Source organism: Danio rerio, chromosome 13 (assembly GCF_052040795.2).
Source record: "Danio rerio strain M-AB ecotype USA chromosome 13, GRCz13ab, whole genome shotgun sequence".
Lineage (NCBI taxonomy): Eukaryota > Metazoa > Chordata > Actinopteri > Cypriniformes > Danionidae > Danio > Danio rerio.
The window spans coordinates 20,752,797-20,778,494 of NC_141033.1; the positions used below are offsets into that span (position 1 = coordinate 20,752,797).

The following is a 25,698-nucleotide window of genomic DNA, read 5'->3' on the forward strand; positions in this document are numbered from 1 at the left end:
GAGTGAGCTGTACCTGGACAGAGACCTATTGCTCATTGACTTTAGGAGCGAAACCAAACCCCTTCCGTTGTTCCCAGACAGCAAAGATCCTACTTCATGTCCATTGTTTATAGACAGTCACCAAGTCCCCCTGATTCTCACCCACTCCTCTGTAGTCCGTGATAAGACCTCCAGCCAGTCAACCAGCACTAGCTATTCTACTGGTAGCCTGCCCCACAGCTTACCCTCAAGCCCCAAGTGTGGAAGCTTGGTTGTGGGTCTACCAACCAGCGCTAGCTTGCAGAGGATGTCACTTGGCATCATCTCCTCTACCCTCTGAGCCACAGACTCCGCCTCCTTCTCCGCCCTTTGACCCAACGGCTTCACATTGGCTCTCTCCTCCATCTCCTCTGTTTACCGTCAGCTCACCAGCTCCACCAGGCTCCATCATTCCCCCGGCTCTGCCTTGGTCAGTTGTCTTTCTGCCTCCACCGCTTCTCCGGCTGTGCCTCGTCCATCCATTCTGCCCGCTCCATTGAGCTCCTCCTTCACTCCAGCTACGCCTCGGTTCTCTGTCCTCTGGTTTGTCTGCACTCACTTAAAACAGTTGGGTTAATAATAACCCAACAGGTAACCCATTTTAACCCAAACCATTGGGTTGTTAAGGTTAACCCAACAATTTGGGTTACAAAAACAACTAATTTGTTGGGTTATTTGGCCAAAAAGTGGCTTAACCACTATGTATTAATAAATTATTATTATTATTATCATCATTATTATTATTATATGTAACAGAAATTAGCTCTTTTTATGAAGATTAATAATCAACAATAACGGTTTATTCTTAATTATTAATATTCCGGCTCAGTCAATTTGATCAAACAAACACATGATTGTATGTAATCTTGCCCGCTCGACCGAGCGAACCCTCAGATTATGAATATTAATTATCAACAATAACGAATTGTTATTAATCATTAATATTCTGGATCAATTTATTGTCAGTTTGACCAAACAAACGCAAGCAGAGCCGCTGCTCTTCCGAGCGGACACGGTAATGACCAATTCATTTAGAAAAAGGGAATTTAATTGCTACTTCTTGCAAAGTAGATTAATCATTCAAAAGTTTTAAACAACTTATAATAGCTAGGCAGGGGAATCTGTATTTCAGTGACATTTTCTCGTGAGGCAAACAATACAATTCATTTGATTATAATGGAATTTATTGACTAGTCAGACGGATAACGAACAAATGCACAAACATACATTAAACACAGAACAAAAGGTAAACCACATGGAGATATCGGGTCTATAGAACGTGTAACAACAAAGAGAAATAGTAAAGCGAGGAAATAGAGATTTCAGGTAAAAGAGTGACAAAACTTTCAGTTCCACACGCACCATTAAGGACATAAAGATTATAAAAACAAAAACACCTTTTGTGATAAAAGGGGCACAGCTTAATCGCATAACTAAAATACCTGGTCTTTCATGTCTGGAGGTCTCTCTTATGCGTCTCTCTTCCGTCGTGATGAAAACTCCTTTTGATGTCCTCCTTGATGCGTGGAGTTTATAATGCAGTTCGGACGAACACGATCGCAAACTTTAAACTGAGTTTACTTTACCGGAAAATAAAGAAAGCGTTACGGGAAAAAGTCCATGCGGCGTAGAAAAGCCGCGTAGCCCTAAAAGGGCCACGTTTTGATGGGTTCTTTGTTTGGACCTTCTCTTTCTGCTCAGATGTTTGGGAAGAAGTCTGGTTATACCTGCGGGTCACGTGACAACCCGTTCAGCATTCTGACCAATGATTTCAGGAGAAAATTTGACCGCGCGAACCTTCCTTTGTCTCGAGGCTGCTCGTATGCAAATTTGAGTGTCCGCCCAAAGCATGCGGACAGGCATTTAATACAGGGGATTAAAGAATAAAGCAATGCTAGTTATGATCTTGCTCTATGCATCATGTGTTGTAAAATGTCAGCAGAAACCCATCGGTACCAAACATGGGGGGTTTAAAACTACATCAACATAATTTTTCACATCCTCATAATATTTATGCTTCAAAAAGGCCTAAAAGGAACAGGCATACAGGTTATAAGAGAGGTTACACAGGTAAGAAAACTCAGAAATGAGATACAAAGTTTACAAAATATAACACTTTAGTTTTGTGCTGTTTTAGGATTTCTGAGTGCATTTTCTTTCTGTCAGAACAGCCTCGTGGGTGTGTGTGTGTGTGTGTATTTGGGCAGGAATGTGTTTGAAGCTCTAGGCTTAGTAATCCAGGGACACTGGAGAGATAAAGTCTGTTGGGGGTACCCAGACTTTTTGGAGCCAGGAGTCGTAAAATTGTCTTGTCGACTGAACCCAGATCGTGATAAAATCAATAAGTAATTTTATCTGTGGACTGTACGCTACATATAGTAGTAATCTTTATTATGTAAAAAAAAATACACAGCTTTTAATACATTGGCAAAGCTTTATTTAAATCCATGATTTTAGTGCCACTCAATAATAACAAACAACAATAGTGCAACAATAACAAACGTCTCAGAGCAGTTTAGTTCATCCCCAAGCAGCAGGACAAGAGGATTCTGTATCTGTTGCTCCTCTAAGTATACAAACATGAATGTAATAATGTCCAACATTTATTGTCATAAATAATGCACCTAGAGGTCGCAAATCAACAAATGTTTGTTTTGCCTCCTAGTATAAGGGCTGAACCATCTTGCTGCAAAATCTGTATGGCAGTGGAGAAAGGATAGCTGGCTGAGCTGTTAAAGCACCATCTCCAAAGTGGGATCGCCAAGGCTCTCTTTATATCAAACAGAAAAAAACACAATAGTTAAATTCAAAACAAGCTCCTTAAGCGTGCCAAACCATGCTTGTCCCCCCTCCCATCTCCCCTGACGGCCTGCACTGACACCACAAATGGGCCTCGGCACGCTTACGTCATCGCTGCTGCGCTGTTCAGTGAGAAGCGCTCTCTCACTCAGCAGCACAGTGGAGATTTCTCTAGTTATATCATTTCAGTCGTTTGTTATGCAATGACATGCAGTAAAATATTTCGCCAAACAGTCCTTAGGGATGCGGTGACACGCAGTCAGATATTTTGCCGAACAGATCCGCCACTTTTGGCGCTCATAAACAATCATAAAGCTCTCGTGCTGCAGGAATGAGGAGGTCTGCTAAAGCCGTGCAGCTGTCGTGCTGTGAGGAGTTCTCGTCTTTAATAAGCTACGGCAGTTTGCGTTCACTGAACAGAAAAAATGATTAATAAATCCATATGAAACAGTCCCTTAAAAGTCACGTCTTGCTTTCAGTTTCGGGCTTTGGCGCGTTTTGCACTCACACACAAGCATACCGTGCCAAAGCACAAGTGAACCACGCTCAGGCTCACCTCTTCCAACCGGGCCAGGGCCGGCCAAGTGAACCGTGCTTGAGCCCGATTCAGCGCACTCACACTTCTCAAACGATCCGGGACACGGGCCTGGGTACGGTACGGATGGCATAGTGTGAGTAGGCCCTAAAGCTCGCTCTGTCCAGACCAACCTACAATGAACAAACAAACAAAAAAATAATAAACCACAAATGAACATGAGCTGACAGACATTTATTAGTTCAGTGGTCACAGCATCACTAAAATTTCACCTGAATTGAAAACTGGGCAAGGACAATGTATGTTTAATTGCTTTATATTATTGTTTATTTGCACATATTACTACTATTATTATTATACCATGCTAACAGATGTTACAATTCTTATATGAATATATAATTTTTAAGGCTTATATTTAATTGCTGTATGACATGTATACCCGATTAAACATTTCTCATAGCATCTAACATTATCAGGGTGTGCTTTCATCCCTGTAGGTTAGTATAAGATGTTGGAAAAATGCAATTTTCAGGGCCTTTAATATAGTACACACAAACAGTAATAACATTTAACTTTCAATAGTTAATAATCAAGTACTTTGAAATGGAAAATGAATCCTATTCTGAGAAAAGATGATATAGCAAACTGGTCTTGTCCAGGTTCAAGGTTGACTTCTTCTTGACTAAGTTACAGTCTTCAGAAAGAAACGTTACGATCCATTCAGCGCCCTCTAGCGGCGAATAATAACCAATAATATAAGGCTCCGATTCCGTACTTCTTGGGAAAAAACAGCAACTTCCTGAATAAAATGTAGCATATTTATTTGTCTATATTAGCATTTAGATGTTACTGTATAGTTTCCTAGCGAAAGGGCAGTTTTTTAAGACAACATAGCCTACCTTAACCAAGACTGGACACGACTCGGTTTGATGCCTCCGCTGGGTCCTAAAAGTGAAAATGATGGCGAAATATCTCAAATACGTGTATCATTTCCTCCAAAACAGCTGTATAGATGGACACGGAGGTAGAAAAAGCGTTTTTATCCGCATATAGATCAGCTATGAAGCGCGAACGCTTGTATCATTAATAATTAAGAGTCCAGGTGAAACGGATATATATATATAAAAAAACAGGACATGGAAAGGCAATTTGATTAAAAAAAAAAAAAACATTAACTTACTGTGTTGGAGCTCACATAAACTTTAGAGCGCAAAACCATCATCACGTATGCATATTGATACAGCTGTCCTGTGTCAGCTCAGTTAAAATTCAAATATTTTTAACCCAACTGGTTGAGTTATTAAATAAATAACTCAATAAAGGTTTAAAATAACCCAACAAAGCACCAAATATTTTTAACTCAACCATTAGGTTAAATAAATAACCCAACGTTTTTTAGAGTGTAGGCCTCCAGACCTGTGTCGTCACTTCAGTCGGGCGAGCTGTCTGCTCCACCTCGGCCCTCCAGGACCTCGACTTTACCTTCACCCTACAGCTCTCCGTCTCCTCCTTGGGCTCCATTGAGTAATCCCATATGCATCCATAGAAAATACTGGCATGGCACAATCAAAACCCAAAAAAACTTATCAAAAACCATGCATTTTTGGAATTAAAAGGACAGTTCACCCAAAACTAAAATTCTGTCAAAATTTACTCACCATTTAAGTCATAAACCTGTTGGACTTTATTTCTTCTATTAAACACAAAAGAAGATATTCTGAAGAAAGCTGGAAACTTGTAACCATTTATTTCCATGGTATTTGTTTTTCATACTACTGATGTCAGTGGATACTATTTCCAGCTTAAAATTTTAAAATTAAAATAAAATTATTTTAAAATAATAAAATGTAAAAAGAATAATAATTAATTAATTAAAATTATGACTTTGAATATTCGACTTCAGAAAAATCTTATTTTAGATTCAGCAAAGGCTTAGATCCAACTGAGAGTGTGTAAATTGTGAGTAGGTTTTCATTTTGGGATGAAACTGTAGGAATTTACTTATTCATTATTTCCTGGAGAGTTTCTGATATAACAAATTTTCTCATTTAGAGTCAGGCCAAGTCCAATAGTGAGTTTAGATTGTAAATATATGCTGGCTTGTGCCATGAACTGTTCAATTAAGTGAACTGTTTTTTTTTCTACTTTCTAAAATGAACCAGCACAATAAACTGTTTTGTGGCAGTAGAAGTGGAAGAAAGTCCAATGGATTTTTCCTGTCTTGCTCATTCAGCAGCAGTATAGACAGCTTTACTCAAATTACATGGGTGGATTCATCAAAAAGTGATGTAACAGTTGGACTAAAATGGGCTAAGCACTTACCCGCTTCCATGCTGTGGAGCACAGGCCTGTATTGTGCCACTGGCTGAACACTGGCCTCCCCAAATTCAACAGGGGAAAGAATGAAGGCGGGATCCTGAGCCACCACAGCAGCTGTGGAAATGTTATGCTTGGCTGAGACAAGCAGCAACAGCCAAAATTTCCCATGGATGATGCATTGATTCTGCACAAACATGGTCATTATTCACCTAAAATGGCTTTCCACTTCTTCACCTTTTTAACTAAGCTACAGGAAAGATACAGTAAGTATACACATTTCACACATTCATTCATTCATTTATTCATTCATTCATCTTTTGGTTCATTTTTAGTTTGGACTAATTGAACATATTAAATTTGTAGTATATATATATATATATATATATATATATATATATATATATATATATATATATATATATATATTAAGGGTGGAGCCAAACCCGAATACAGTATTCGGAAAGGCACGAATAGCGTGTTTTTTTAAAAATTATTTGTATTCAGGAGCAAGAAAAACACTATATCAAAAAGCAGCGTTTCCTCATGAGACCACAGTGCATGCGTGAGTGAGTGAGAGAGAGAGAGAGAGAGCGAGAGAGAGCGAGAGAGACGCTCAGTCGGAGGGCGGGGCGGAGGTGTCTGGCACAATCTTCTCCACAGATACAGACAGAGAAGGCTCGGCTGAGCGAAAAAAATACTTATCTGCATCACTATTTTTGTTAAATAGATTTTTGTACCTTAATTGGGTTCCAGATAAAAAAACGTGTAGCGGAGTTTGATCGGGATCGGGAAGTTTGCAACCGGGTGCTCTGTTTACGCAACGTTAGCTCTGTTAGCGCGGTAATTTAGACAATAGACTGTTGACAGAGTAACATTAACGTTCGTTTATAAAGGTTAAAATGATGCTTGTGCTGTTGTGTCGAATAGTATGCACTTATGGGAGTTATATGGTACGTCTACATTACTGTCTTTTGCAGACAGCAAGATATATGCTATAGGCTAGTTAACCTTAGCATAGCTTCCCGTCACTTTTTATTAACTTGAAACTCCTCAAATACATTTGGGCACCCGAATAGAAAAAGAGTGAGACTGCTTCTGAGCCATTTCTCGGTCCTCCACCAGTCAAAAAAAAAACAAAAAAAAAAACATGTTCTTTGTGGAAGAATTTTACAGTCAGTGGTGCTGCAGATAAAACAAACTGATACTGTAACGTTGTGATGTGTGCAAAAGTGAAATCGGCAGAGATATTAAACATCTGTCAACATCTCCTATGCATAATCATTCATTTCTTTTCGGCTAAGTTCCTTTATCAATCTGGGGTTGCCACAGTGGAATGAACCACCAATTTATCCAGCATATGATTTACACAGTGGCTGCCCTTCCAGCTGCTACCCAGCACTGAGAAACATCCATACACTCTCTTTCACACACATACAATAGGGACAATTTAGCTTACCCAATTCACCTGTATTGCATGTGTTTGGACTGTGGGGGAAATCGGAGCACCCGGAGGAAACCCACGCCAACATGGGGAGAACCCAGTCATGGCTCGAACCAGCAACCTTCTTGCTGTGAGGCGACAGTGGTACTCACTGTGCCACTGCACAACCTTCTATGTAATGTATTATCACATGCACTAAAAGCATCCTCTCCTGATACTGTCTGTGAACCCCCCACAAGCATCAATCCCCTCAATCAGCACAGCTATGTTCTACTAAATCCTCCACATGCACCAAACCATCAACACAGCCACATTCTGCCCCAGCAAGTCAGTTTCAAACATAAAAAACAAAAAAAACAAACAAACTTTGTGTCTGTTTTGTGGCAGGCAGATGACAATAGCAGGGCTGTATCTTTTAGTATTATATAGAATACTTTTGTTCTGCCAGATCTCCCAGGCAGGGTTTTATTTAGATTTATTTAGTTAATATTAGTTTTTGGAATTCTGTCCATTGGAAAGAAGTTCTTTCAGAAGAAGAACAGTTTTTTGAAATATTATTTGTTTTTATTCTGTCTATTCAGTATCCTTCAACAGGAACGGTGGTGGTGGGGTTCATAATATTCACAATGGTATTTTATTAGTTGTTGGTTTAACCATGGATGAGATAATGGCTTCTAGGTTATTTTCTTTTCAATGACGTTTCTTGTCACATGTTCAAAAACAACAACCAATATTGCATGTCTATAATTTATATAATGGGTATAATTAAACAATACTTTCACTATAACGTAAATTACAAGTGTAATAGAAAAAATATATATTTTTGCGCCATTTTGAATTTTACTCGAATACAAATACAAATACAAATACAAATACTTTTCCCCCCTCAACAAATACAAATACAAATACTGGCTGCTCCGCACATCCCTAATATATATATATATATATATATATATATATATATATATATATATATATATATATATATACACCCCCTTAATTATATATTATATATATATAAACCCCCTTAATTATTAGCCCCCCTGTTTATTTTTTCCCCCTATTTCTGTTTAACGGAGAGAGGACTTTTTTCAACACATTTCGAAATATAATAGTTTTAATAACTAATTTCTAATAACTGATTTCTTTTATCTTTGCCATGATAACAGGTCATGATATTTTACTGGATATTTTTCAAGACATTAGTTTTCAGCTTAAAATTTATAGGCTTAACTAGATTAATTAGGTTAACTAGGCAGGTTAGGGTAAGTAGGGAAGTTATTGTATAACAATGGTTTGTTCTGTGGGCTATCGAAAAAACTATAGCTTAAAGTGGCTAATAATTTTTGCCTTAAAATGTTTGTTTTTTTTTAACTGCTTTTATTCTGGCCAAAATAAAACAAATAAGACTTTTCACGAATCAGTTCAATTACAAATTTTGCATTGTCATTACATCTCAGAGAGAGTGATGATTTTCTGAGATTAAATGAATTTAGTAACAGCCATTTCAATGAAATACTGTTCCACTTGGTAGAAAGTTTCAATTGCAGTTGTACTTCTATCTTAACTTTTTAAAAATGTTAATTTTTTTGCAAAGATATTCAATATGTTAAACATATTAATATATAATAGTGTTAACAATATATACAGATGAGCCATCACATCATGAAGATCACATAAAGCATAGACAAATGAGTGATGCTGCAGTGACTGCAGGGCCACAGTGCAACAAATCACCAGCAGTTACAACAGTAGTGACCAGAGCAATATGTCACAGCCCAAAGTTAATCAAAGACCACTGTGTAGAGCACAGCAATGGACTAGCATTGTTAGCATGCTAATTGCTAAAGAAAGTGGCTTGGTCTAATGACTCAAGACTTTCGTTATCTAATCAACGACCAAGCACAGATATGGCAAATTACTAACAAAGGCAGTGGAACTTGGATGCATAGCCCTAATGATTTCTTGAGTCATTTTGTGCTCTATTATCCCAACACCACAATTTCTGACAGCTGGGACCATGTGCCCCCATTCATGGCAACTGTGTACACTGTTAGGTATGTCTTTTACTAATAAAATAATGCACTCTACCACATTTCCAGAATCATCAAGGTTCTGTTTGGGAACATACTGTTAAATGTCTGTTAATGCCTAGGCCTCCAAATTGACCTGACATGAATCCAAATGAACATAAATGGTTTGACCTGAAAAAGTCGATTTGCACTGTAAGTCTTTTCAGTGTTTTTGATTGAATAAACTCTAGGGACTACCAACTCACATACACACAGTGTATTTAATGCTCAGTGGCATTTTGGTGAGTGACCTGTAAAGCACCGTCATTATCCGGAGTGCTAGAATCGAGCTAAATGGGGCAAACTCCCTAGAGCCAACACAAGCTTTCAATCTCTGACGAGTAATTCAGTGGGTTGTGTAAGGACAGTTGAGGACAGCAGTTAGCTTCTGTGTAAACTGAATATTTTGACTGGTGATGCTTAATCATAGTTGCTGAATAATATAACTCAAGCTGTGCTGCTGTCACTGATAGTCGCCATGACTGTCATTGTTAAATAAACATAAGGCCATGGCCAATCAATTACATTTGTTTTATTAAAATAAAATTTAAAAATACGACTTTTGAAAATTCAGGAAGCAAATAAGTACCTGACAACTTTGATGTCAAAATACTTACATTGATCTTGCCTGTGTTTGGAAAATCAATCCTAAACAAAGACATAGTAGTCAAAAATGTGAATTAAAAATGCGCTGAAATATTGCATAAAAGACATGTGAATAAAGCAGCATTTCCATCCAACAAGTCAAGACAAAAACCTCACTTCCTGATTAACTGGCGCCAAATATCAAAAGTGAAAAAGGAATTCGATGTGGTAGGAGAAGCTACCTGAATCTTTTCTAAATTTAGAAGGCCTCAAAAGATGATGCCAACATGTAATAAACGTGTGGTGGCGTTTGAAGGCATGAGACGCCAAGCACAGACTCTCTTGACATTTCTTGTCGCATCTTTTGTTATTGAATAAAAAGTTGATCTTACTCAATTATGTGCATACATTTTTTATCTGCATTTTCAAAACTTATGCGCATCACGGCGTTTCCGTAACGTCGTTTTTTTATGCACATATTCAAAATGCACATAAAAATAGTTGTATAAAAAACATACTCTTAAATTTTTTAATCAATTGGCATTTTGAAATGTTGAACAAATGGTTTAAACAAAACTGACTTATAAGGCCTTTTGTTCTTTGCTGAGTTAATCAGGTTTTAAATTAATCAGTTAAATAACTCTTTGACTCATTCTGTGACTCTCTGTTTCATTCTAAAATTAAATGGCAGCAGTGGTAAATAAATAATGAATAAATCAGTAAATAATAAAACATAGAGGTATGGAGACATGAAGGCATGAGTAAATCATAGGTTGCTTTGCCGATTTACCCATAGGTTGCTTTGCCGATTTACATGTCATCCTGATGCTAATCCTCTCTATCAATCATATTTTAGTATATGTGCCACATACAAATGTATCCAGTCTACCTTCATGTAAAAGATTTTTAAAGGCAACTTAGATGTATCTCTCACTGCCAATGAAAGCTAAGTTAAGAAATGTAATGGTGTACAAACGTTTGCTTCAAATCATTTCATTAAGGAACGTAATGTAGCGCAACCAGTCAGATTCAAACTATACTATGCAGATAGACAGACAGACAGACAGATAGAACAGGCGAGAGACTAAGGGTAAAGGTATATTAAAGTCTTTGAAGGACACTAAGACTCAAGGGAAGCTGTCATTCATTCAAGACCATAGAATTTAAATCTCAGCACTGCTATGTTTCTAGAAGCTTACCAGAGAGTGTGCGGATGATGTTCAATGCTGGAGTAAGTGCTCTGATAGTTCACTGCACTGATGAGAGGAGATGCTCAGAGACATGGGACCATTTGTTTTTAGTGGTTTACCCCTCTGTTTCACCTCCTTGTCCTTCCACTTTAGTACTTTAGTACTAAACCAGTGAAGGAGCATCCAAGCTCAAGTCTCAAAATAAAAAAAAATTGAGATTTTATTGCTGCTCTTAGGTAGTTATTACTTTATTTAAGTGTTGTTTTTGGGATACATGAGTTATATATCTATGTTTTAATATATACATGTTTTATATATTTTAATTAAACTACCAAATTTAATTTTAAGTTAACAATGTCAATTTATTTTACTTTTTGCAAAATGTGATTAGTTCCAGTCATTTATCTTTGTGAAGTGATGGATAATCCGTTCATTCATTCATTTTCTTTCAGCTTAGTCTTTTGTTACAAGAGGTCGCTACAGTGGAATGAACCGCCACATCGTCAGTTGCCATAGCACAATTTAGTTATATTAAAACATTTCAATAATAAGATATAACTATCACTAATGATGAATGAACCCAAATCATAGTGAACAAGGGCAAAAATCAGAATACAAGCAGCTTAACAAATGGAAACAACTCTAAAATCAGCTTCGGTCAGAATGTAGGATTCAACTGGACATCTGGTGAGACAAGCTGCATCTAATTTGACTATTGTTTAAGTTTCTTATTAGTTAATGAGAACTTCTGCTTCTGATTGAATCAGGCTGTTCCCAAAGTGAAAATATCATTTTCTTTTTATTCTTAAAAAAAGTATGTTTTTGACTAGATGTGTAGATGTGTAAACAAGATTTTAACACATTGACAACATCTACTGGTATACTTGTATTATACATGAAATCATTACTAATATTAAATGAATATTATTATTACAATTATTACAATTACCATTGCAAATGTACACAGAGATTGTACAGTAAAAACATCTACACTAATATACTTACATTAGCTTAGGTTCTTACACAGTGTACAGTTGAGGTCAGAATTATTAAAATCTGAAACATTACCTCCAGTAAGTTATGACATATTCACAACTCAAAAAACTTTTTATCATGTTAGTTTTTTGTAAATCAATCAAATGTGTTGCTGAATGGCAACACGGTGCAACAGTGGAACTTGTAATATTGCAATGAGTCAGCTAGATAGCAAGGTCAGCTGTGAATTTTAAGTTGTAACAATAACAACATGAAAGCTAGTAAATTAATGTTGAATAGTTGTAAGTTAATAGCATTTGCGTTATGGATAAAATCTGGTTTTAATGGCAATACTACTTTTGGTTAGATATAAATACAGAAAACAGTGTATTAGCGAGCACCACCATGTTTTATGGAAACAAGAAAAGGACAGAACTGGCTCTTCCTGCAGATGAAAGTGAGGATGAGATGGGTTTTTAGTGACCATGATAATGATGCAGATTGGACTTTTGATAAGTGCAGTAATGGAGACAGTTCAAGTAAGTTAGCTCTGAGGCAGATAATACAGGCGTTGTAAAATATGTAGTATAATATATAAATATTGTTAGCTAGTAGCTACATTATTTTGATGCATCTGGATATACTATACTTGTTATTTATTTGTTATAATATTTACCGGAGAAAATATTCATATTTACTGTATGTTGTATACATGTTAATACCATATTATGTTTGTTTTCAATAATATTCAGCAAAAAGAATGGAATAAATGAAAGCTGTAGGAATACCAGTTGTTGCAAAGTATGTATATGGTGTCGATTATAAGTTTTGTCTTAAAGCTTATAATACTGCAACACCAATTAAATAATTTCAAACAACAAAATTAATAATTATAATGAAAATTCTAAATTAGAAAGTTAGATCCACTGTTGGCCCGTAGCCAGCCTGGTGAAAGGGGTGGTTCTTTTTTTCTCCAAAAATTGACCTTTTCTTAGTTATACGCTTCAGTTTCTATTTAACTATGAGATTTAAATACTGCATTTTAGTGACTTTTTTTTTGCTGGATTAGCTAGCCAGATGTCATCATAACCACACTTTTTTGATGTACTAAAAATATTTACTAAAAAATTAAAACAAGACAAATTTTTAAAATACAAATTTATTACATCATACATCATTAGGAAAAAAAATAGCAATCAAAGTTAAAGTTTTAAAGTAAAAACTGAACAATTCCTCTTGAACTTTCCTGACAAGGAGTGGGTCCTCCTGATTTTCCCTGAGAAACGCCAACTGAGCCGAGGTTAGAATCAGCAACCCAGCGACCTTCTTGCTTTGAGGCGACAGCACTACCTACTGCACCACTGCGTTGCCCTTATCCATAATACATTATAAGCATTAGTCAGTGATTTCATGTGTAGTGCACTTAACTGTTTCATAATCTGGAATACACTTGTATGTTATTTTACATTTTTCATACACTTGTATGCTATATAAAATTATATATTGTATGTTAATGTTTGTTTAATACTCACATATTTTTTTACATATTTCACTACATAAGTTTAACATTTTAAGTAAATCTCTAAATCTAAAATAAATCATCTTGAAATCTTTAACCATTATCAAAATATCAGTATAAACTGCAACAGTATCAGCACCAGCTGCAACTGAAATTACAATTATTTACTATTACCAATAAAGTATACAAACATGTACTAAATATATTTTCTAATAAATCTACAAACACGTATTAAAGTTTTATATTACAGCAAATAATCAGTTACGATAAGTGTTTCAAATATATACGTTTGAATATGTACAAAGTGTGTGTGTGTGGGGGGGTGGGGGGTATATATACATATATAGTAATTAAATTTATTCATTCATATCAAATGAGAAAGCATTTTTTGAAATAATAAAAATAATATATTGTGATTTCTTAGGCAAGTAACTGCTGCAATTAAGGAGACACATGTGAGCTCATGGTTATTCTTGTTAAGTTGTTGCTCTTCTCCTACGTAGTCAAGAAAAGTTCAACAGGAGTCCATTGTTTTATGTTTTGTTTTGTTTATGTGTAATAAAGTCACAGAGAGAAGGAGTGTGCATCTGCCATAGTGCTATGTTGCTTGTTATAGCTGTCTGTAGCATCCAGCTTGTTTTTTTAGAGGTTAAACCGCTATACATTTTACCTTCTTTGATGGCCCAATATAACCTCACCGCACACTAAGCATGGGCCGGTATAGGATTCTGACGGTATGATAACCTTGGATAAAAATATCACGGTTTCACGGTATCATGTTATTATGATTGCTGCTCTAAAATATATATTTTTAAATGTATAAAAACTGTATTTAGAGTAAAAAGCTAAAACTTTTTTTCTCCTTTAAACACTATACATTTTATTTTTTTGAAAGATGTATAATATTTTGGATCAGTAAACATGTCAGGCTTAATAATTCAAATTAATGATTGACTTCTGCTATCTTCATTAGTTTCAAAAATACAGACTTCTTTACACTTTAAAATGGCATCTTTGGAGATCTTTTCTGCTGGAGATATTGTTGTTCTAAAAACAACAACAACAAAAAAGTAAATAAAACACCTTCGGAACAGTATAGCAGAAAATTTTGCCGGTTTTAAAATCTTGACTTCCAAACAGCGGTATACCATGAAAATGGTTATCATCCTATGCCTACTGCGCACACACACACACACACACACACACACACATATATATATATATATATATATATATATATATATATATATATATATATATATATATATATATATATATATATATATTTATATATAATAGTATTGCTAAAATATTATAATAAGGCTGTCATGTACTGGACAAATCAATAAATATACATGATGTCTAGGCCAATGCGACCAGTTAGCCCAGAACCTCATGGATAGGGACAGATTCTCATTGGAAGTAAGTAACATTAGCCTTACCCTGTTTAGCAGTCTTTTTGAACATATATTCAATAGTTTGCGATAAACACACCGCTGCCTGCTTTCTTTTCCGCCTCTTTGGCTTTTTTCGACCCATAGTGTTATTCAGCATGGATGAGGATTTCACATCAAAGTTTCAAACGTTAGTAGCACTAGGTGGGTTATGTCACATGACTCGCGTCACATTATTGTGGCTTTGAGGCTCTATGGGATTCGAATTACTGGCTAGTTATTTAAAATTACACTTTACCTTTTCGTTCGAACCACCCGAACCCCCCCCTGGCTACGGGCATGTATGATAAATTACCTTAAAATTACCTAAAATTACCTTGCTCTGACACCCATCTTCAGCAAGTTCTTTGAGAAGCTGATTAAAAAGCACATCTGCTCTGTACTGCCCGCCCACACTGATTTCAGGAGAGAGAAGAACACACCCCCATCACAATCTACGGGACACCAGTGGAGAGAGTCAGCAGTTTTAAGTTTCCTGGAGTAAGGCACAACAACTCCTCTTCTTCCTCAGGCGACTCAGGAGGTTTGGAATGAGCCCCACATCCTCTGCTCGTTCTACACCTGCACTGTGGAGAGCATCCTGACTGGCTGTATCACCACCTGGTATGGAAATAGCACCAGCAGCAATCGCAAAGGCCTACATAGGATTGTGCGAACTGCTGGATGCGTAATAGGAAGTGAGCTTCCCTCCCTCCAGGACATCTACACCAGGCGGTGCATGAGGAAAGCCAAGAGAATTTTCAGTGACTCCAGCCACCCAAGCCATAGACTTTTCTCTCTGCTACCCTCAGGCAAATGGGTCCGCAACATTCGGTCACGCACCAGCCGGAAAGTTTCTTCCCTCAGACTATTAGGCTGATGAACACTTAACACACCCCACACAGACTCTTCCATACACCTCACTGCACACCATCAATATGTAACATATATGCTGGAGATAAACATTTCGTTCAACATTCCATGAAAATGGTCTGGTTTCAATTTCCCGGGAAATTTAGATCACTCTGTGACAAAAAGTCTGGCCTAAAAAAAATTCCTGCTGACAAGTAACGAGTTTATGACGTTCCACAGAACAGTCCTAAAGTACTCTCTGCCGTCTTCAAAGGGACTTGGCAGATAAGATAAGAGGTAAAACCCATCTAGCAGCCCTCTCCTCACAGAAGAAAAAGACATTCCTCTCCAATGTTTTTTATTTATTTAAACAAATACATTTAGAACCCAAATCTCTTGTTTAATTACACTTAACTTTTGTAATGTGTACCATTCCTCATAGTTTATACAAATGCGTACATTTTAGGCCTTTGTAAAGCATAAATAATACGAGGATGTGAAAAATCATGTTGATGTACTTTTAAACCCCCCATGAGGCGGACACTCAAATTTGCATACGAGCAGCCTCGAGACAAAGGAAGGATTCGCGCTTAAACTTTCCCCTGAAATCATTGGTCAGAATGCTGAACGGGTTGTCACGTGACCCGCAGGTATAACCAGACTTCTCCCCAAACATCGCGGAGAACGTCTGAACAAAGAACTCATGAAAAGGTGGCCCCTCGGGCCACGCGGCTCTTCTAAGCCGCGTGGACTTTTCCCGCCACGCTTTTCTTTATTTTCTGGCAAAGTAAACTCAGTTTAAAGTTTGCAATCGTGTTTGTCCGAACTGCATTACAAACTCCACGCATCAAGGAGGACATCAAAAGGAGTTTTCATCACGACGGAAGAGAGACTCGCATACAAAGAGAGACCTCCAGACATGAAAGACCAGGTATTTTTAGTTATGCGATTAAGCTGTGCCCCTTTTATCAAAAAAAGGTGTTTTTGTTTTTATAATCTTGGTGGTCCTTAATGGTGCGTGTGGAACTGAAACCAGATTTTGCCACTCTATCTGAAATCTATATTTCCTCGCTTTGCTATCTCTCTCTGTTCATACATGTTTTATAGCCCCGTATAGACCTGATATCTCCAAGTGGTTTACCTTTGTTCTGTGTTTAATGTATGTTTGTGTGTTTGTTTGTTCGTTATGTCTGAATAGTCAATAAATTCCATTATAATCAAATGAATTGTATTGTTTGCCTTACGAGAAAATGTCCCTGAAATACAGATTCCCCTGCCTAGCTATTATAGGTTGTTTAAAACTTATGAATGATTAATCTACTTCACAAGAAGTAGCAATTAAATTCCCTTTTTCTAAATGAATAGACCATTCCCGTGGCCGCTCTGCCGTGCCGCGGCCGCTCTGCCGTGCCGCGGCCGCTCTGCTTGTGTTTGTTTGGTCAATTTAACAATAAATTGATCCGGAATATTAATGATTAATAATAATTTGTTATTGTTGATAATTAATATTCATAATCTGAGAGTCCGCTCGGTCGAGCGGGCAGGATTATATACAATCATATGTTTGTTCGACCAAATTGACTGAAGCTCAAGCTGGAATATTAATAATTAAGAATAAACCGTTATTGTTGATTATTAATATTCATAAAATTAGCTAATTTCTGTTACATATTGGTGAAGAGAATGCGGGCAGTTTTCCAAACATTTTCTGTGAAACAAACTTTCCAATTCATTGTGATTTATGGAGCGCGCTATAGAAGAAAAAAAAGGACCACGAGAAGCGAATTTGTTTTCTTCAAAGCTGGGAGGACGAAAAGCCTCCTCTAGCACTTCTGTTCACTAAACACAGCAGAGAGCTGCCCTGTGTTGAGTGTAACAATTAAACTGCAGTTCATAATATTTTAAATCGATTTTTGCAGAGACGCACGTTCCGCAAATCATTTAAATATATTATTGTGCCTGTCGGAAAAGTGACTTTCCCTCAGCACTTGTAAGACAGTTTGGAAACCCCAAACCTGTCCGTTTAAAAGGCCTTCTTATAGCTAGAAAACCTCTAGACTATTTCTCCTGTGGTTTCAAACTGTTAGATTATGAATGACGTAGCCACCACCCTAAAGCATCAGACCCGCCTTCAGGAGGCAGAGTGAGTGTCGCGGCTTACGTCACAGGGCAAAACAACTCGCTAGCTTCTAACTAGCCTTAAGTAAACTAACCCTTCGCGTCTTAATATTACCAAACTGTTAGCACAAGGCTAACCGGATGTGAAGCGTAACTTGTAACAACTTGCTAGCGGCTAACGCCAGCTAAAGGTTAAGCAAACTAACCCTTCACATTTTGTAACATTAACAAACTTTAGCACAAGGCTAACCGAATGTGAAGTGCAACTCGGAAACATCTCCCCCTGTCTCCTTCTGCTCTTCTCACATCAGTTCCGCCCACCATTGTGTCTCAAGTGGTCTGGAATGCTCAAATAGTTTGGATTTAATTTGTTTTAATTTCGATTAAGCATTTCATTTTCCCTGTTATCATTTTATCCGACCAATATTTTAGTTACCTAAGTATAGATCATTGGTCTGTTTTTATTTCTTTTGGTATTATGAATTATTTTGTTACTTTCAATTTTGTTATTAATTTTTCTGCCTTCTGTCTCTTTCATTTTAATACCGTTGTACAGGTTATTTTGTTATTATTTTATTTTAACTCAAGTTCCCAATAATCTATTCTAAACTTAGGTCATATTTAATTTAAATTTAGTTGGTTTTGCTATTTGGGGAATAGCCTTTATTCTTTCTATTATTATCATTAATAAGCATAATTTTTCTTCCCTTTTGATTTTTTTTTATTCCATCTTTTCCTCATGTCTTATCTATTCCCTCGCCGGTTAAGTTATAAGCTGCGTCCCAAATGGCACACTATACACTATGCACTCATGCACTATGTACTTATGCACTTACACACTCAACAGGATAGTATATGTATGTAGTGTTGTCCCAAATGGCACACTAATGTTTTTTTACTAAGCGGAAATTCAAACCGTTTCCCTGATGACGTTTGACGGTTGCCAAATCATTGAAATAAATGACCAAACTATCAAATAAAACCTGCCATGAGTATTGCCGCATTCACCATCGAGAGGCGGTATAATCACTCTCGTAGGAGAATTTTACTTTCACCATCCAAAATAAATAAAGTTATTCAACATGTGCGTCCGATAGCTCCGCCCCTTCCGCTACGTAAGCAAACCTGCGGTCGTTAAGTGCGTGAAGTGTCCATCATTACACACTTCATTTTAGCGGCTGAATGAGTGCATCATCCGGGTAATTGAAGTGCTCTTATTATTTTTAATGTTTTCAGTGTGAACGCACTACTTACACTATTTATACTACAAAATGGCGTAGAATAGTGCATAAGTATGCGATTTGGGACGCAGCTAATGGGAAAGTATTACTTTACATAAGGGCTCAAGTATTTGTCTGAAGCTAAACTCAGAGATATTAATCTATAGATCCCACATCTGATCAAAACATTTTGGGCTAACCCATTAATGTTTGTAGATGCCGCTGAATACTAAGGCACTCTTTCTACTTTTTCTAAGCCGTCCTGTACTGCTTTTACCTATAGAGGATTATTATGATTATTCTTTTCAATTCTTTTATGCCGATTTAATTTTCCTTTAGCCTCCCTCCATCACAGAGGATAACCTTCTCTATCCATCAGATACTACAGCATACTAAGATTCCTACTCCAACTGGCTTGCCCAGAATAGTAGATCCATAGTACTGCCCGTATCCGGACCCGAGTCCTCTGTGCTTGTGTGGTTAAGCGTACAGGTCATTCAGGTTGCAGATCAAAAGATTGGGTTCATCTGTCTGACATAACTGACCCCTGCTGAAGGATGCGTTAGATACCTTGCCGTTTTGTCACTCCGGCTTGTGTGGATCACTGTGGCATCAGCAATCGTACACCAAGAAGCACCGTCCGTGTCAACTGGCATACGGTCAATCTTGGTTAATTACCCTGTCATGATTCCACACACATGCCCGCCTAAGTGAGATTGGCCACCTCATTCTACAGGCCTACAGCGGCACCGGAATCATAAGGCAAAACCCAATTTTGAATCATGCCAGGCGGTCAGTGACTTCCTTGAGTGCTACGTATTGTGCTAAAAGCCTACGCTGTGTGAGTTCACAACCGAGTTACATTATGGGCAAGTAATCTGATAGCGGCTGCAGTAGGAGTTGGGGAAAGTCTAGCAAGATAGCACGCTCTTGCGATTTTCATCTGAATGCCTTTCACTCACCACCAAGTGTAAATAGCATGTAAAACCTAGTCTAAACCTAGCCCACGACAGGACTATAAAACGAACGTTTTAGACATGCCCATAGGTTTTGCTATTCTCTCTCTCTCTCTCTCGCTCTCTCTCTTCTCATCCTTGTCTGTCTTTTATTTTTATTTTTATTCATATTTACTGATATCCATATTAGTATTTTCTTTCATTTTTCTTTCCCTGTACACTCGTTCATCTGAGCGAGGTGCCTTTTTGTCTAACTTATCGTTAGTATTATTTATTTATTTTTGTTTCTGGGTTACTGTTATTTTTATTTACTTATTTATTTTTATTTACTTTGACCTGCTCAGAGACCACGCTACTGAGAACCACCAGGGTGATTTAAATAATTGATTGATAATTTGCACAGCCTGGCGCACAACTAAAAGCCTTGAGGCCCGTACGTAGATATCAACTGTTATCTAGCCACCTAAATTCGACATCCGAATTGTCCGGCCCCCAGTGGATCCTTAGAAGGACCAACGTCTAGCCGGCACATACCCCCTAGCTGACAACCCTGTCAGACTAATAATATAGCACAATGCTAACATCCACTCGATTTGGCCATGTGGGTCTCTCTCTCTCTCTCCCTTGTGATCTCTGTCTCACCCAACAGACCAGCATGTCAAGTGCGTCCAGCCCGCTGCTCACTGGGACCAACTGGAGGCCTGGTTAAGTGCTTAACCCACAACCTCCTGCCCAACGACACCATAGAGCTACAGCGGCCAAGCAGAGAACGGCTGGACATCTGCGTTAATCCGCTGAGGGCGAACGACCTAGCCCGGAGCCATAACAGTCAAACTCAGACTCAACTCTCCAGGGTCCTGACACACCTCACCCTTGCACCGGCCAGACCCATAGGAAAGGGGTCTCAACCAGCTGGAGCATCGAGCCCAGGACGCCTGCAAGACGACGAGGGAAAAGGATGCCGAACTTCTGGAGCAAATGGACGGACTACAGCGTGCCCCGATGGAGCTACAAGCGGACAACGGACACAAGGAGCGACGAGAGGAGAAAGCCAAAGATGAATTGAGTGTAAAGCTACAAGCTGAAACACTATTGTAAAGAGCAGAACTAAAGACAGTGAAGCTCGGGTCAAAGCCTCTAAAGTCAACGGCTGAGGGCCCGAGCAAAATTCCAACACGGAACCCAACCAAGAGACTTTAAGCATGAACTTGACCGAGTTCACCCAGAACTGTCACATTCCTACAACCCATGTGACTACCCGAAAGGGGAAGCGCCGCAGTCAGCCCCAAAAGCCAAGACTGGATAGACCAGCAGAGGGGGTTGAATCCAACTCATACTGCCCCGCCAGCCAGCATTCCAGCAACGCCCGTCAGCAACACAGGGCCAGGACTCCCTCCAAAGGGGTCCCCCATGACAGACATCATCTGTCAACCAAAGACTCGAACCAGCTGGCCAGGGAAATGCCAACTTTCACCCCAAACCCTGCTGGAGGCGACGACACGCACTCCTAATTCTAAGACATTGACTTTTACACAGACGAGGCCAAGTGCCACTCTCTGTGACAAATTGTATCTGCTAAGAATTACTTCGAGCGTGAGGCAAGAAGTTTCCTGAATCAACAGCCCAGTGCCATCAAAGCAGATTACGAGCCGATGCAAAAGCTCTTACTAGAGTGTTTTACCTGACCCTGTGTCAGAGTAAGGACTGATTGTCGCCATGGGTCTCAGAACAGCCACGAGACCTCACAAGCATACTGCAGTCGACTACACTAATCCTACTTCAAGACAGGAAATGAGCCACGGACGGAGGAGGATTTCAACTTCCAGATCCTCTCTCTCCCAAAAACCTGCTTTCTGTGGTGAGTCTGCACCCGGGCAATGCCCTGCCCGCACGCCTTGACCACCCAACAGCGGCAGAGTTTAGCTCATAAAATCTGTTTAAAACAAAGACTGCTTTAAAAAACTGTCAAACACCTACAAGCTACCCTGTCTCAGAATCTCATCCGGAGCTGACTTTAAAAGGCACGATACTGTTTCCCAGCCGCAAGACTTCCAAACAGTGAGTTAAAGCCTTTTTCCGCCAGCAGAGGACAGCACCGCCAGGAAGGCGCATGTCCCAACACCAGACAGGATGCTCAGAGACACACTGGGACAAGCCACTCTCCACAAGCAGCCCAAAAGGAGCCTAACAGCAACCAATGAATGACCAACCTGCAGTAGCTAGGAGCTCAAGCAACCAGCATCCAGCTAGTTACACGCCAGAGAAGCCAAAGGTGAAAACCTGACACCAAACAACAGCACAGTGGCGTCAGGAGCAGCAGAACTGCTGAAAAACTTGAAGGGGGCCCCACAAGAAGTCAGGCCAGACTACTTATGACTAGAGGGGGGGTCCAAAACCATTTACCCCCCTGAACACCTGCTTTCTGCTCCATCCCCGCAGAGTACTGCGAGTCCAATGTAACAGGTGTTATATTATTTTTATTAATTTCACTCAAAATTCTCCTTGTTATTCATCAATTATTTTTATTTAATTGTGTATTTTCAAAGTTGTTCTTTATATATCTTATATTTCAGAGTTAATGAAATCATAGTTGTGTTTGTTTTCAATGTATTGGTGTATTTTGGAAAATTGCGCGTGGCCCCTTTAAGTGTCGTTTTCCGGTTCCGCCTGCTCTCACTCAGTTCGCGGCAAACGCGATTGAGGAGAGGTGAGTTTTACTGAAGCTCCGGTTAAAATATAACATATTAGTGTTGTTTATCATAATAACACATGTAATGGTGTTCTAAATTGCATTACATTGATGTTTAAACATGTATGAGAGATTGAATGTATATGAGGCATGTATTGTGGGTAAAGTTTATAAGCATGAATGTGCAAGCTTTGTAGTGAGAATTATCCCTTTCACTAATAGGTTGGTGAGCTCCTAAGGAAGGCACATATACTCAGCTTTGCCATTTGTTTGCTTTATTCATACAGGTATGTGTTTACATATGTGTTTATGCTTCTGTTATGTTTTTGAATTTATGTATAATGTTTCTTTTTTTTTGGTGTATGTTAAACACACTTCAACTTTATTTATGTCAGTTCGCGGCAAACGCGATTGAGGAGAGGTTGGTGAGCTCCTAAGGAAGGCACATATACTCAGCTTTGCCATTTGTTTGCTTTATTCATACAGAATAAAAGCCTGTTAATTCCCATATGACTGGTTCCTTTCGCCTAATCACAACACAACGCAGAGTAAAGCGAGGACCGGTCACATTGGTGCCGTGACTTTCAACTGATGTGTCATCATGGATTCTGCTTGATCAACGCCAGTTTGGTCGCCGGGGTATACTGCATCGTTGGACATCTGATTTCTGCTGGTATCTGTGTCAAAAGGGAAGAGGTTGGACATTAACCCGTGCATACAAAAAAAAAAGAAGGCTGAAAGTTTGAAATTAATCTTACCAAAGACAGTAGAAAAAATATAAAGGACAAAAAAAAAAAAAAAAAGAAAGAAAAAAAAAAAAACAATTACTTGTGAATTAATTTTACGTTAATGATCTGACTATTCTTTTTGTTTTATCAACTGTTTATTTTTGGTGATCATTATTAATTAAGATGTCACAAGAGGGTGAGAAGACAGATCTTTCAGCTAGTAATGGGTTTGAATTGGGTTTTGCTAGGGGGCGTATCTTTGGTGAACTTGAACATACCCCACTAAGAACAGCTGTTAATTTTGGTAGTCCCAATTTTTGCTCTACCCGTACTTCTGATAGGGTGCACAATACTGAACAGTGTGTAAATGCTGAGTCACATGATAATAAGTGCAGTAACACTGACCTGAGTAATTTGATCACACAGCTGGCTCAACAAATAGGTCGGTCAATATCTGATCAGCTGAAAAAAGGTAGCGAAAAGAACGAAACTATTGATAATCAACCACAGAGCATAAGAACAAGCCAGGTTCTCACTGAGTCACCGTCTCTCAATTTAACTGGTATGAAGCTGGTTATGAAGCCTGATGTTAAGGCACCCCCCTGCTTCAGAGGGGATGGATCTGACAAATTGACAGTACATGAGTGGGAAGAACTCATGAACGTTTATCTGAGAAAGAAAGGCATCCCTCTACCTGAACAAGCTGATGAAATTATGTCGAACTTAACAGGCAGAGCCAAAGATATAATAAAGATTACTCTTCGTAGCAACCCATTATTGCAGCCACAAAAAGACCCAAGAGTTGTCACAGACATACTAAAGCAACATTTCAGTGACTTGACATATTCTTCGATGCCGCTAGCTGATTTTTATGGTACCTTACCTGTTTCAGGAGAAACTGCTATGGAGTATTGGATTCGGCTTAATAAAGCTGTTGATATAGCAGATGAGTGTTTGAGGAGACAGGGACGAAGTATTGAAGATCCCAACCGTGAAGTGACGATGATGTTTGTTAAATACTGCCCTGATCATTCTCTTTCTGCCATCTTAAAATTTAAGACTGCTGATAAATGGACTGCAGCTGAAATACAAGAACGCCTTGATGAATTTCAAGCTGAGAAAAGAGCGCAGATGAAGGCACAGTCTAATCGTTCTGCCTTTATGAAGCCTGTTGCCACTTATGCTCAAGCACCGACTTTGGATGTTGAATTGTCTGGGAATGAACCAGATGTATCAGCAGGTCAAAATGTGTCACCATTACCACCATCAGTTCAGTCAAGCGACAGTTGCACACAGTCTCTTATCAATTTGCTTGATCGTGTGCTGAAACAAAATGCACAGACTCCATCTGTACCTGAAGATTATAGACATGCGAATGCGAGACGGATGTTTTGCAAAGTGTGCAGAGCTACTAATCATTCTACAGTAGCGCATTGCAGAAGAGAAGGTTTGTGCCTGTCTTGCTTTGAATATGGACACAGAAAGAGAGAGTGCCCGAACTGGAGTAGTCGACACAGTCCAGACGTAAACTACTCCTCACAAGGAACTGGTCCGTTAAACCATTAGACCCACATTCGGTGAGGGGATGTGTGGGTGATGATGAAACCCTCATAATGGATCTGGAACGACAGTATGAGAATGCATGTAATGCAGTTTCTGATGGTACTCATGTTATATACACACAAAATATACAGAAAATAAGGCCTTTTGACGATTTATTCTATACCTCTGTGATTGTGAATGATCACTTCCACTTGAACGGAATGCTTGACACCGGCTCTATGTCCTGTACACTAAGTGAAGCAGCCGAACAAAAGTTGCTGTCTGAAAACGCTGTTTTGGATAAGAGAGCACTCCCGGAGAATATTGTTCTTGTGGGTGTTGGAGGTAGGACGGCGCAACCAAAATGTTTGTACGAAGTTAACATGAAAGTTTATGGCATTTGCTGTCGAGTTCCAATTCTTGTGGTCCCAGGTCAGCACGATGATTTGATTCTTGGTACTAACTTGATAAAACACATCGTGAGCAAAATGAAGAACACTGATGAGTACTGGGATTTCATATCACAGAGTCCCACACAGCTATCACAGGAAGGGGAACACTTTTTGGATGTGATGTCAAATATCACACGCTGGCGACATGATGAGATCCCTCACAAGATTGGAACAGTAAAACTCCAGCGTGCTGTTACTCTTGCTGCTAGACAAGAACATTTAGTGTGGGGTCGACTGCCTAGTAAGACTCCATTG

General features: G+C 38.6%; 1 protein-coding gene across 2 annotated transcripts in view; it reads right to left on the reverse strand.

The window, feature by feature from the left end:
• Positions 1 to 2,436: 2,436 nt before the first annotated feature.
• Positions 2,437 to 25,698, reverse strand: part of LOC147834182 (uncharacterized) — a 60,617-nt gene continuing 37,355 nt past the window's right edge. The window contains exons 2-5 of one of the 2 annotated variants that reach the window (XM_087279183.1): positions 5,675 to 5,785; positions 4,252 to 4,297; positions 3,374 to 3,525; positions 2,438 to 2,788 (exon numbers count right to left, since the gene is read on the reverse strand). In XM_087279183.1, coding sequence (XP_087135309.1) covers positions 2,751 to 2,788; positions 3,374 to 3,525; positions 4,252 to 4,297; positions 5,675 to 5,684 — 246 coding nt within the window. In that variant the 5' untranslated portion in view covers positions 5,685 to 5,785 and the 3' untranslated portion in view covers positions 2,438 to 2,750. Of the gene's footprint in view, positions 2,789 to 3,373; positions 4,905 to 5,674; positions 5,786 to 25,698 lie in introns of both variants that reach the window. The other variant, XR_015505861.1, reaches the window with a different exon arrangement.